Below are 13,427 nucleotides of genomic sequence, written 5' to 3' on the forward strand. Positions count from 1 at the left end.
GGTAATAAATGAGGTCTAGTAATTACACCATCCAAACTTAATTGAGTTCTTTATAGCTAGGCCTCTGGGGCCTGAATGAACTGGCAGGTATCGTGGTTTTAATTGAGTTAATATATTGTACTAACATCTCCAGTGAAAGCCATTGATGTGTCTGATACTGACCTGACAGTGGATGTGCTACTGCCAAAATGGCAACGCAGGCATTAGGCAAATCATTTCTTCACTAATCTACTCAGTTAGGTAGAATGTCAAGTTTCACTAGTAAGTTTCTAATCTGGTTCTTATGATACTCTAGTTCCACCCACCACTATTTGGCCCTATCCTCTGACACGAAAAAGTAATGTCCTGATATTGGCAGCATTGGAGACAAATGTCTGAGACTGGGCACCAGTTTCCTGCTGGCTTCACAATGGGAAGAATTTCCCTGTCTGAACACCGTTTAAATGTTAAACACTTCTTACTATTAAATCACTATTTATACATCATAAAAGACTTGCAGGGGCTTTCTTACATACTGGGAATGGCAAATGTCACTGTTCTGTGAGAGGACAGCTACCTTTAGGGAGCTGAGAACTGTTTTTTTTTTTTTTTTTTTTTTAAAGAAATTTGCAAAGCTAGTTCAAATAGAACACTGTGCTAAATGGTTGCACCCCTCTTTGGAGTCCTCACAATGTTTCTCCAGCACCCCCAAGCAGAGAACACCTAATAAGACCATTCTGCAGCCCTCCTGTGAACTGTCTCTGGCTTCTTGTTTTATAGGACACTGTCATGAGGAAATATGATTTAGCTGAAAGGAAGTTCATGCACTGATTAAAAGCAGTTTTGCTGAGCTCAGTTGGGGAAGCAGAACCTTGGGAAGAAAACTGTTAGGACGAGGACAACAGATCTAATATTCAATGTATCCTCTAATCTTACTACTACCCCTTCCCCCCCCTCCAATCTTCAAGCAAATAATAATTTGGCCTGTGTGGCTTTTAAAAGCATCATTCAATTATTCCATGGGGAGAGAATTCAATAACTCCTGAGCAACAGCTTATTAAAATGGTGAAGGGGAAGAAAAGTTTGACTTTATTATGGGTTTAGCCTTGGAACCCAACTATAATCTTATAAAAAGAGTGTTGGAATGAAGCTAATTACAATGGAGTTAGTGAAGTATAGTTACTGTACTAGCTTCTTATGGGGAACGGGCAGATAGCTTTTTCCCATTGCTAATCTGTTTTGCTGGGGGTAATAACCAGGAATTATAAGATTTAACTAATATTTCTGCATTGTTGGGAAGAATAATGTACAGTGGGAGGAGATGGTTCTTTAAAAATACATACGTATATTCCTTCTGGGGACTTGTTCTTAGTAGCTGAATTAGCAGCAATGCTGCTGGTTGCTGAAGCTGTGAATGAGCAGAGCTAGACTTGTTAACCTTGAAATGGTCAGAATCTTACCTTTTCAGATACGTGTCAGAAGGTCCAGATGTGTGATGCAGGGACATTTCTGCTTGCCACTGTAATGCCATGGCACTCCACCTAGCTTTTCTGTACAGCATGTGGAGGAGCACAGCAGCTATGCTGCAGTGTTTGCTACACCTGGCATTGAGAGCCACACAGAAAGCAGGGAAGCACTTGTCCCCTTGTGTGGTTGGCTGTAAAAGGAAACCGTTTTAGTTTAATAGGACTTTGCCCACATGGAGACCTGGGGCAGGCAACTCTGTTTTGAAATGGCTGTGATGAGCTCCCAGCTTGCACCCTATGAACTATAGCTGCTGATTCTATTCCTTCTCATCACAAAGAGTGATTGACTATACTGCTAGTGAAGTTCCAATTTGCCCAGCTGCTGGTCATGTGCAGAAAGTCTCAATGGAGGGAGTTTTGTCATCCCAAAATACTGTGTGAATAGTCAAGCAAACCATCACTCCTGTGTCAGGGCGATGTAGTTAACAGATGTCATTGCTTAGTATCCTTCAAACTTTCAAGTGAATAAGAAACTACGTCTTGGGCCAGTATTCCCACGCAAACACAACTCTTCATTCTAGAACATTGAAATGCCATTTTCTTCTTATAAAGGCATAGGAATTCCCTTACAAAAGCCATTTTCAGCTTTTAAATCCTAAACCAACCCACAAAATCTTGATTGAAGAATATAAATTTAAATAGTCTAGCTTAAACAGCTGACATTCACCCCAGGACAGGTACCGTGCATTCCTTTATCTGTACACAGCCAGATACCTTTTGTTTACAACAGTCAATAGTAGTCCATGTTCACACATTTTGCCTCCACATACATGCCAGAAGCAGGTGGTCACGGCTGACAAAGGAGTAGATTTGCTGTAACTAGGAGCTGCTAGGGACAATTTAGTCAGATCAGGAAGGCTCCTCCACAGTGGTAGGCTCTGAGTGAATGAGGGTTTTTCTAGACAATGCTAGAGTAGGCCACATTCTAGTCAGTTGCAGTGATGTAAATCCAGTTAATTCCAATGGGTCTCTAACGCCAGAGGAGTTTCTCCACATTTTGAGTGGGTATAGCCAAGCAGGATTTGACCCAGCATTTACCTCTTATATTTCTAAAAACAAGGCATCCTGGCACACTAGTCCAAAGCAGGATGAGCATATGCAGAAAAAATTCTTTAGACAATGGCAGCAGCTACTTCCTCTGACTCTCCTTAGAAAGCCTGGCTTGCCCTTGTGTAGGTAGGCATAGTGGTTTAGGTTGGGGACAATCTGGATTGCAGGCAAAGCCTAAGAGAGAATCTCAAATGTCTGCTTTGAAGGGATGGAAAAACTATTCAGGGAGAAGACCTTCCAACAGCCTTTTTTTCCTCCAGGACCTAGTCCTCTGAGATGATGCTATCAGGCAGTTGGGAGAATGTACTTCAAAGGAATAGCCAGCAGTGTGAATGAGGCTTCATCTTGAGCACTCTCAGAAGTGACGTGCTGGTTCTTCTCTGGGGAGAGAAGACCACATGAGGAGTAACCCACACACCAGCTTCCTTATACTCAAAGGATTTGCCAGTTTTTCTTCCTTTGACATCTGGAGCTATATACAAGAAACTTTGTATGGCTCCAGCCCTGCCATCTAGAGCCAGAGCTTTCCAAGCAGAGGAACAGCACCTGAAAGAGGGCAGCTTTCACATTCTCATTCAAGTCTCTGATCAACAATGTGTAATTAGCTTGGAGCAACTGTCCCTTTCAGTATTAATTCACCTCTTGATAGGGCATTGTCTCCTGCAGGGGTAATCCGTCTCTAGCAAACTGACAGTGAAACATTCTTACTTCACCCAGAAAGGACAGCTGTTATGTTTATGTGTAGGTCAGCAGTTTTTCCAGGAGGTAGACCAAGTTTAAGCCCCTCTCCAGAACGCTCTCCTGTGGAATATAGATTTCAGAAGCACATGGATGGCTTGGTGCAATCAGTGAATGGGAACCTACCAAATGAGAGACTGAGAAACTATTTCAGGGTTTAGATTTGATAATTAAATGTTCAAAATGAAAGAGTGCGTAGCAGGCTGCCACTCCTTTGCGGTAGTAAAGAGAGTGTGTTGGAAATAGTGTCGTTATTAGAAAGTCACCCCTAAATTTCTGGTTGGTAGTTATGTCCTATGTTGCTTTCAGTCTCAATTCCATTAGAGCATTTCTCTTCCTTTTAAACTAGTGGATGTTGCAGTTTGTTCTGCCTCACCAGTGCAGAATGGGTAAAGCTTGCAAAACAAGGTGGCTTATTTCTCGTTGCAATTGTAATGGGAGAAGCTTGTTAAAATTTCCCCTTTCACCTATGTAAACATACCTCTCTACTCTGAAGCGTGTGTGTGTGTGTGTGTGTGTGTGTGTGTGTGTGGTTTTTAATATATTTCTCCCCTCTCCTTCTGTGTCCTGGCGGCTATGCACCTGTCTCTTTAGGGACTGTAAGCTCCCTAAGGAAAGAACTGTTTAATTTCATCTTGTACAGGTCTGAGCCCATTATCAGTGCTTTTAAAATTGCATTGTGTGAGAGGCACAAACAGGGCCTGTTTACTGATGCCTCTTCCATGTAATGGCTTTTGAAAGTGCTTCTAGTTCTGTCCATTCAGAGACTGATTTTCTAGCTCTCGTTCTGGGGGGTGGAAAAAAAAAAGATGCTGTGAGGAAAATGCTGGACTATAGCTTGAGGTATTTTAGGGAGATGCTTTGCTGTTTGAAATGGATAACTATTTGTTCTGTACCTTAAACACTTTGGAAAGAGTTGGAAGTAACTCTACTTGGCAGGTCTATAATTAAAACTTATTCTCTATCAACTTTGAAATAAAATTGTCAGCACCAAGTACTTCAGAATTTCATCATATCAGTGAATGATTCCTGCAAGGTCCACTTGTCTCACTGGTTATAGCTGTGCCACTGAGAGAAGTTTTGAACAACATTTGTTAGAATGCCTACAAGGTGTGTATAAGATCTGCTGATGTTACTTCAGTAATACGTAGAGGTTGTTGATTCAGTCAAAGGTGTTGTGTTACAATAATGAAACAGCTGCATTACTTTGTACACAGTATGCTAACATAACTTATGAACTGTTGTGGTCCATCTAGAGGCACACTGGCTGTGGCTTCCTTTTTAGTTGCCTTTGTCTTTAGAAAGAGTAGCAAAGTTTTATGCCACCTAAATGAAGCAAAGAAATGGATCTGAAATCGTTTCTGAAAACTAACCATATACGTACATCCAGGAGTGAATGAGTTTTGTGAACAAGATGTGCATGGCCTTAGGGGGCTGAGAACTAAAGTGACAGGCTGCATGAAAGGCTACTGAATCTTCCCACCTGTTAGAGCTCCAAGGGCAGGAAGGCCTGGCAGCAAGGAAGTGACTGATAAACACTAGACTCAGGCAAAGAAGGGGCAGTGACTGACTGTGCACGTTATCCATGCTCTCTTCCCTCCTCCTCCCCTCCCCCCAAACCAGCTTAGTGCTTTGGCCCTGCACTAATAGTCATTGGGCAGAATTTGGTTTTATGTGATAACTTGTGCAACCATGGAGTCTTGCAGCATCTTGCAGAGCAATGAGGGCAGTACGTGTTCATCTAACAGCATAGTCCAAGTATGAATCCCCAGTCACATTGCTTGGCCTTTTCACAGGTGTGTAACTTTCCTTTTAGCCAAGCAATATACTGTGTGACCCATGTGTGTTCTTTTCCTTCAGTATGCATTGAAAGAGCTGGAGGAGGAAGGAAAAAAACGCTACGAAGAACAAAAGCTGGAACGACTGGTAACTAAACAGAGAAATGGAGACATCATCTTCCCTGTCATCAACCCAGGTAAGGCAGTCAGCCAGAGTGGTGATTCTGTAAGAAATCTTTATTTTGCTTGCAAAATTCTTCATACTCTCCTTAAACCATGCTTCCAAAATAGGAGGGTAAGACAGAATGTTAACTTGGTAGAGCAAGCTCCTGTACTTTCTTTGTGATTATTCAGTGCACCAAAAACCGAGTTCTCCACCTTGTCCATACCATGACTCCATTTTACAACCAAGACTTTTTTGGGCCCCACTCCCATTTGCCTAAAAGGAAAGAGGGCAGTTGGAACCCCCAAAACTTGTTTGCAGCCTCCAGGCTGAGAACCTGAGTCAGAATGAGGCTTTCATCTCTGTGGTGCTGGTAACATAGGACTCGGAGGAAGAAACTGAAACAGCCAGTTAAAAAAATTGTAGTGTAAGTTCTTATAACACCCTGAGTTTGGACTGTGGTGAAGACTTGTACTTCACTGATGGGGACCTATGTTTCTTTTGAATTTTCAGCCTTGTTTTGATACCCCCATACTGTTTAGATTATGTTCTGACACACTACCTGGCAAGCAAGATGACTAGTTCTATTCCTTGCATATTCTGACCTTTTAAGGATGGTTCCTTGCTCATCCTTGACCAACACCCCTGCTTTTTAAAGGCTGTTTAGATTAGGGTGTGATGATCTTTTCCTGGATATTGTCAAGATACAGTATTGCCAAACTCAAGAGATCAAAATTCATGTGTTAGCCTATCAAAAATCATGATATTAGACCAAAATAATCAGACTAAAAAACAGCAGGTTTTTTTTTAAATTGTCTTGACATTTAACTCTCTCCTCTATTCCTCTGCTGCTCAGATGAAGACTTCACTTACCCCTCTCCTCATCCCAGAGATGGGGGAACGGACATCCACCTCTTATTACTCGCAGCCACATCTCTACCTCATGCTGTCCAGGGACTTCTCGGCCTGTGTCCCTGCAGCTCCATTTCCCTGAGTGCCCCCCTCCCATGCCTCCTGCTGCCCCAGGCCCTCTCTGTGGGCAGGACAGATCTGTGTCCTCAGCCCCAAGGCCCTCATACAGAGTTCTGCTCTTATGCCCATCCCTGAAACCTGTGGGATGTGAGGAGCTTCTTATAGCACTGCAACAGCTCCTCTTCCAGGTGCCAAAAGCCTGTGATTTGTGATCACTTCCTGGGAGTTGGCAACGCTTCAGAGGGAATCCCCTTTTTCCTGCGGCTACCACCAAGCTGGGGGAACTGTATCCCTCCCCTCCATCTCCCACGCCATCAGTCCTCTGCACCCCGTCAGCCCCCCATGTCATCTGCTTCCCCCATTCACCTTTCAGTGTCTCTGCTGCTCCTCAGCCTGTCCTCTCACGCCACCTGGACCATACGGTGGCAGCTGTTCTGCCTGTGGTCAGGTCTTCTGCATCCTTGAAAACAGTGGGCGGGGGGCGGCAGCATCACTACTCTGATGTGCGGATGGACTATGGGGAACGGCAGCCATCTTGCTGGCTTCAACCCCATTGATGTTAATGGGCGATGGTGGCCACGGTGAATATTTGTGAGTTGGTGCCTGTTGTCATGTTTTCATAAGATAGGTGGTGGAAAAACACCCCAGAATTGCTAGTCATGATAAAATTGTGAGACTTGCAATACCCAGAGTTAGTTTTTCTACCGAAACCATTAATGTCAATCTGAATCAGATTGTTGAGTGTTACGATAGCATTGTTGAATAGCCTCACTCACTTATGCATCTTACTCACCTGTTGTGGGAGAATCAGGTTTCCCTCTGTATGCACTTGCTGAAGAAACCATCTTATGCCATTTAATAGCAAAACTTCTGGACTCCGCTAACCACTGCTGAAGGTCCTTGGTCTGTGACCAAATGCTCTTGGTTGGAGTTGGAAAGGTGTCTGGGAAATCATAAAAGAGCTTTTGGAATACTTCTGTGTGAGAACTTTACCTGGTAAATTCCCTCTGACGTTCCATGAGGGATGTTGTTATGCTGACTGCCCCTTTGGTTCAGGAATACTGTGCTCACTAACTAGCTTTGGGCTCCATGGCGGATTTTTTTTTCTTAATTTTTTTTTACCGCTCAGGTGACTTCTCATGCAGTTCTAAAAGGCTTCCCCTGTGCTGTATTGTTAGAGTACTTTATGAGAGCTGCTTGTTTTCCTCCTCATTCCTGGCCAAGTACCGCTTCCCCTGTGGAATATCTCGTTTTAAGGAAGCCGCACAACATATTCTCCTCCTGGAATTCTTGTCTCTATTGTCAGTGAGAGAACTTTCTTTGGACTCATGTCTTGTGTAATCAGAAACCAAGTTCTCTCTATGCCCTTGGGGTAGGAGTGCGCCTGCCCCTCGTGAAAGGGCAGTGATTTCCTGTCTCCACGACAACTGGTCTCCAGGTGGGAACACTAATAGTGGACAAAACTAGGTTACTTACCTGTAGCCTGAGGCCTCCTGAGTTTGCTTCTTCAGAGACTGCCCCTCTGTCTGCCATGTTTGTCTTCAGGGAGCAGCTGGGTTTGAGGCTGGAAGTTCAGAAGCTGAGCTGCTGTGCTCAGCTATTTATAGCCCTCACATGGCATAGCATGTGCAATCCAAGAGTGTGCATCTGTGGATCAGAAGAGACAATTCTGGCTTTGTTCAAGTGTGTCTGGCTGGGAGTCTCGACTCTAAAGTAATGCTGTGAGATTTGAAATATACTTTGAAAAGCTGCTGGAGCATTTGACCAAGTAAACTCGAGTCCCTCAGAGGTGGAGTTATGAAAGAGATGACATGCAAACTATTTTTGGTCATTTTGAAGGGAGGATTTCTTTTTCTACACGTTAATTTTAATGACCTTTAAAAATTTCAGAACAGTGCAAGGTTTTAGGCATTTGGACAGTAGTTGCCTAGCAACAAATCACAAGGGGCAACTGGGTTCCTTTGGTTTCGTTCCGGAGCCTGGTAGGTTTTATAATCAGTTTCCTTTGCTACGCCACATCTCTATACCAAGGTGAAGATGAAATGGCTTGTTAATTTTTACAGCAGTGACGAGCTTTCCTCATTAAAGATCAGGAAAACTTAACTTTTTAATAAGTGTGAATGTTCGCACCACAGCTGTCTGTGCACACAACTGCTCTGAAAACATGAATGCTAAATTGTAACTGTCAGTGCTTGGAGGTGAAGGGGAAGTTTGGCATGTCCAGGTTTTCTGCCCTCTGTCCCCACAACTACTGTCTTGCCTGGCAGTGGTGGGAAGTACAGGATGGGCAGCCACCCACTCGGACACTGATATCAACATCACTTTCAAAAAGTGTATGTTGAGGTGAATGGACAAGTATCTACATTAGACATCACCATCACAATTGACACTGAAGGATATCCTGAATTTAAACAGCTGTAGAACTGAATGGGCATGAAGGCTGACTGACTTGTCTTCCTACTCGTGGGCATTTTCTCCAGATTGGGGTGGCCTGGAAAAGGCTGCCCATCTGCTGTACAGTAAGTCTTCTGTGGATAAACGTTATTCTTTGGAGCCTCCCCTAAAGTGTCTGTCTGTAACAAACACTAACTTCCCTTACGGTTAGAGCCCATGAAGGTAGAATTCTCTAATTTCACAGTGCACACTGACTCTACGGAGCTACAGATGGTACATAGATAATGGAAGCTTATATACCTTTTTTCTTTACTCTTCTTGCCTCTCAGATAGACAGACTAAAGGTAAGGCTATTTCAGATAATTGATGCTGTGTTGTGTGCATGCAGTTGGCAAAGACACATTAAGGAGAGAGGTTTAAATGCTATTTGTTCTACTGTTACTTGGGTTATTGAGTTTCCCTTTGAGGGCAATAATGGCAAGTAATTGTCTGTCAGATGTATTTTTTTCTAAGTGTGTGCCAAAGTTTGCACTAACACATTTCACTGAACACAAGAGAGGCTTTTAAAAGCAGTTTTCTCAGACAGCATATTTGGGCAAAACCTTTCCCTTAGACATTTAAATGCCCCTGCATGTGAAACGCCAGTAATCAGGTCAGACACTAGTTGCACCTGCAGTTACAAGTGGGTACCAAAATAGAAAGTGTTCAGACTGGGATGAAAACTGGGTCCACGCATGCACTGATGGATTAGACAGCTATACGTGGTTTTTGGGAGGAAGGGGGAAATGTACAGAAGATGAGTCTGACTTCGGAGTTCAACCCATACGTATCTGACAGTGTCAGTTTGCCCACTGATCTCTAAGAACCTCTAATACTCTAACTGAAACAAGTCCTTTAAACAGATAACTGTTCTTTTAGTATGAAATAAAAGTAGCTCATCTCTCAGATAAACCTGGTGCTTGCTAATATCATTGCATCTAACTTCAGTCACCTTTAATTTGCACTTTTTTCATCTTTCATTTTATGTTCAAAGGCAGGCTTTCTTCATTACTTAGGTCTTCCTCATCTATGTGTCCATATAGGTATGGAATATAACGGTGGTTAGTTCTTTGAATTAGCAGTTTGTTGCAGCTCTTGGTATGCTGAGATTCTGAAATTCTAACACTCAGCAAAGAAAATATGCTGCTCCATTTACTTCATTAACTTGGAGTGCTCTGCTTCACAGGGATTACCAAACGTTATTTTGTACCATCATATATAATTTTAGAGTTAATACAATGTTAATGGCACGGGTAAGCATGCAAGTCAAGAAATGCAACTGTAAAACCGTTCTCATACTTTTCTAGGTTAAAAAACCCTAAAGACTAGACTTAACAGGCATCATTTGGCTAAAGATCATTAATCTGCTGGTTCTACATGCTATAATTGTGCTTCCACATTTAGGCAGTTAGCCATCCTTAAGAATTTGAAAATCTGTGTGTGATCATCTCCCATCTCTTGCTCTTTCCCACAAACTCTGATTTTTAGGAATATCTAAGTTGATCTGTGGCTCAGATAACCCTTTACACTGGGTTTGGCCATGGAAGCCATTTTCCAGGCCTTTGATCAGTTTAAATCTGGACAAGGTTTCGAGAAGTAGTTTGGACTAGCAAGGGCGGTAGAGGCTCGGCTAAGGGCAGGGGCATAGTGGAAGGCAGCGGGTGGCGAGAGTGGACTAGATCCGTGACTGCTTTGGCTAAGGCGGTTCAGCTGAGGATGCAATTGCCAAATTAGAATAGGAATGACTTTCAAACTACTGATGTTTCTCTTCAAATTGTAGTTTGGTTTGAAGATCTTGTTGACTAAAAATAAAGCCACGTTTGTAGTTATAAGAAAGATGTGTAGTTTGACCACAATGAACCTTATAGTCTTTCCTCCTCTTAAAGACTTGCTGACTCCAAATGTACATCACGATTTTTTAATTAAAATAGCACAGAGGTTTTTGTCCTGGGTAAGGTGAGCTGAAAGTCTGCTTTTTGGCTCATAATGGCATTCTTATACGTAGTTGTAATCAGGAAAGAATTGTGATTAGTCTGAATCCTTATAGTAGGTGTGACTGTGGTTTTTTCTTTTCATAGAGCCGTACACTGTAGGCTATAGCCAGTCCAGCCTGATTCATCTGGTGGGCCCATCAGACTGCACTCTACATGGATTTGTACATGGAGGTGAGTAGCTCTGGTTCTATCCCTGTTGCATCAAAATGTGATGTGTGCCTGTTGAACTCAACCCCCAGGCCAGCGTTTAGCAAGAATTCAAGTACAATACATTTTAAAAGCTCTTAATACACAAGGTAATGAAATCACCCTCTGATTTAGGGTGTGTTTATTCAGCCTGTGGCAGCAAGCCTCCCAGCCTGGCTCAGCAGCCTTGGCTTTGCAGGGCTTGTGCTAGCGCTCTAAAACCATCAGGAAGCTGCGCTTTGAAGCAGTAGCCCAAGCTTTTAGCTCAAGTTCCCTCAGCTTCTGATCCGAGCTGCAGCCCAAGCCCAGCTTCACAGCACTGGTGCGAGCCCCACAAGGCCAGGTCTGTTGATCTAGGCTGGGAGGCTCGTTGCCTTCAACTCTGTAGACGTACCTTTAGGGGCTCTTACAGAAGAAGGGAAGTGGAAAGATATACTTTTTATTTGTAGCACAGGAGTCTCTTTTGTGGCCCCAGAGCTCATGCTAGGCATTGTGTACGCAGTGTGAAAATGCAAAGTGAGTCACTGAGATCAGATTAGATTAGGTTATGTTGAGAATTGTTTGAGAAGTGTCTACATTTCCATCTACACCAGTAGTTAGGCTTGTAAGCATGTGTGATACCAGCTCTGCAAGTGTTTCCCAAGCAGGGGTATATTGCATATCCACAGTGGTGCGGCGGTTGTAAACGAATATACTCAGATTGTTACACTGTTGAATATATTTGTGTGGTGTGTACATCTGTAGGAATTGGATTAGTTAATGCCTGTACTGTTAAATACTTCATTTGTATTGAAGGGAACTGCTTTTCCAGCTCTGATTTTCCTACTACTTCAGTTTTAGTGACTTTAACTGCAATAAAATTCCCTAAATGGTGACCCTGTTGCCTTAGATGCTGTTGCCTAACACTTTCTACCTACCTTACCCACTCTTGCACCTTATTCTCTGGAATTCTGCTCACTTCAGTCAATAGCTTTATAATGTCATTTCCATGCCAAAATGAGTGTCATTTTAATGTACGGATGCGTGAAACTTACTCACTAATGCGATGTTTATCTTCATGAGCCACTACAGTTGGTATTCTGGATGGATCAATAACATTCAAGTGCCTGTTAATTCACATTCAGGTGAGGAAGGAATGTTTAGATGCTAAATTGTCAACTTCTTATAAATTGCAACATCTTTGTCAATTGATGCAAAAGGCCTCTACTGACCCATGATCCCTTTTCAACTGGTATTTGGAATCTGTTTAGCAGCAGCTTCACAATGCACCATTACTTCTGTTTTAGGGTGTTGTGTGTACGCTTCATAAGCTGTGCCGAATAACACTAAGCACAGTCATCTAATATAGCAGAGAACAGAGCATGAGCGCAGAAGTATTGAGACTCCATAAACAGAGCTGTGGTCGCAGGATAATGGAATGGTGGAATGTTCACATTTATCTACAAAGGAATCTCAAACAAAATGAACCAGACATTCAGTGGAGCAGTAATTCAATAAATGCTTTCTTAGAAGGCCATGCCCTTTTATCTATATGGAAGCAGTACAGAGTTGCTGTTTGTGAAGTGTTAAAGGTGTTTGGGAATATTTAGCTAGCCTCTGTTTACTAAGATGTTATACAAATACAATGTCCACATGACCTCACCCTAATTTGGGGAACCAGGTGGCTTCCTCCTGTCCCAGCCACTGCAACCAGTCCTAGAGATTCGGGGCATAGCCCCACTGAAGAAAGGGAGAAGTCCTTAGCCTCATTTATTATGTATCTTCCCACTGCATTTTAATCTGCTCCTAAATTAGTCGGGCATGCAGGGTGTAGCCTTAGCTGAGTTTAGAGTGATCATAAAAATAACCCAAACAAACTTTGCATATGCGATAATAGGATTCTACATGTCATAACTTTAGTCAAGTCAAAACTACAGTACTGTCACTGTAATTCTCATAGGGCAATCTCCCTGCCACGTGTCAGCTTCCTAATCCCCAGGCAGTATCTGTTGTACAGCTCTTAAACAGAGTGTACATTTTTTTTATAATGGGTAAAGCTTTTTAGCCCCCATACTTGATCAAATCATGTTGAATCAAACATTCCAAAAAGTTTCTTTTGGCAGTTGACTGAAAATGGAAGTTAGATTGTGTTTCCAGTTCATTAACAGAATAGCTGCTTTTATTTCACCCAGTTCTGGTTGTTTTTCTACTGATGTCATAATCTTTTGTTAATCATTGCTAACTAAGAATCTTATTTAGACAAACCCTGATTGAAAAGTTACTGCAAGATGAAAGAAGCTGGTCTTTTGACTTGATTATTCTACCACTTTAAGAATTGTTTTCCTTTGTTAGATGCACTAAAAGTGGGGAAACAAAGGTTTAGGCATACCTTTTAACTGCAAATAAGATCCGTCTTCACTGTCATCAGCAATGCCTGTCCATTGGAAATCTCTACATATAAACTACAGCATATTAATTTATAGTGGTTCTGGCTCCTGGCAATGGAAGTATACACCAAGGGAGAAACAGTCTGGTGCCTCTAACAAAAGTTCTATACAGTCATGTCTTAACCAGACTTAGTACTGCCAATGTTGTAGATCTAAAATGTAAATGCCATCTATATAGATGG

The 13,427-nt window shown here is 42.5% G+C and overlaps 2 protein-coding genes across 3 annotated transcripts in view; both read left to right on the top strand.

Annotated features, from left to right (window-relative positions):
- RPL22 (ribosomal protein L22) overlaps window positions 1-13,427 on the top strand; it is a 382,415-nt gene that overhangs the window by 162,149 nt on the left and 206,839 nt on the right. The window lies entirely within an intron of this gene.
- The window catches only part of ACOT7 (acyl-CoA thioesterase 7), a 92,175-nt gene that overhangs the window by 29,241 nt on the left and 49,507 nt on the right, over window positions 1-13,427 (top strand). Inside the window, exons 5-7 of one of the 2 annotated variants that reach the window (XM_067567065.1) lie at window positions 5,154-5,268; window positions 8,930-8,944; window positions 10,718-10,804. In XM_067567065.1, the coding sequence (XP_067423166.1) occupies window positions 5,154-5,268; window positions 8,930-8,944; window positions 10,718-10,804 (217 nt within the window). The remainder of the gene's footprint in view (window positions 1-5,153; window positions 5,269-8,929; window positions 8,945-10,717; window positions 10,805-13,427) is intronic. The other variant, XM_067567066.1, reaches the window with a different exon arrangement.

Source organism: Emydura macquarii, unplaced genomic scaffold, assembly GCF_026122565.2.
Source record: "Emydura macquarii macquarii isolate MOO-44397 ecotype Brisbane River unplaced genomic scaffold, CSIRO-AGI_Emac_v2 contig_2768, whole genome shotgun sequence".
Lineage (NCBI taxonomy): Eukaryota > Metazoa > Chordata > Testudines > Chelidae > Emydura > Emydura macquarii.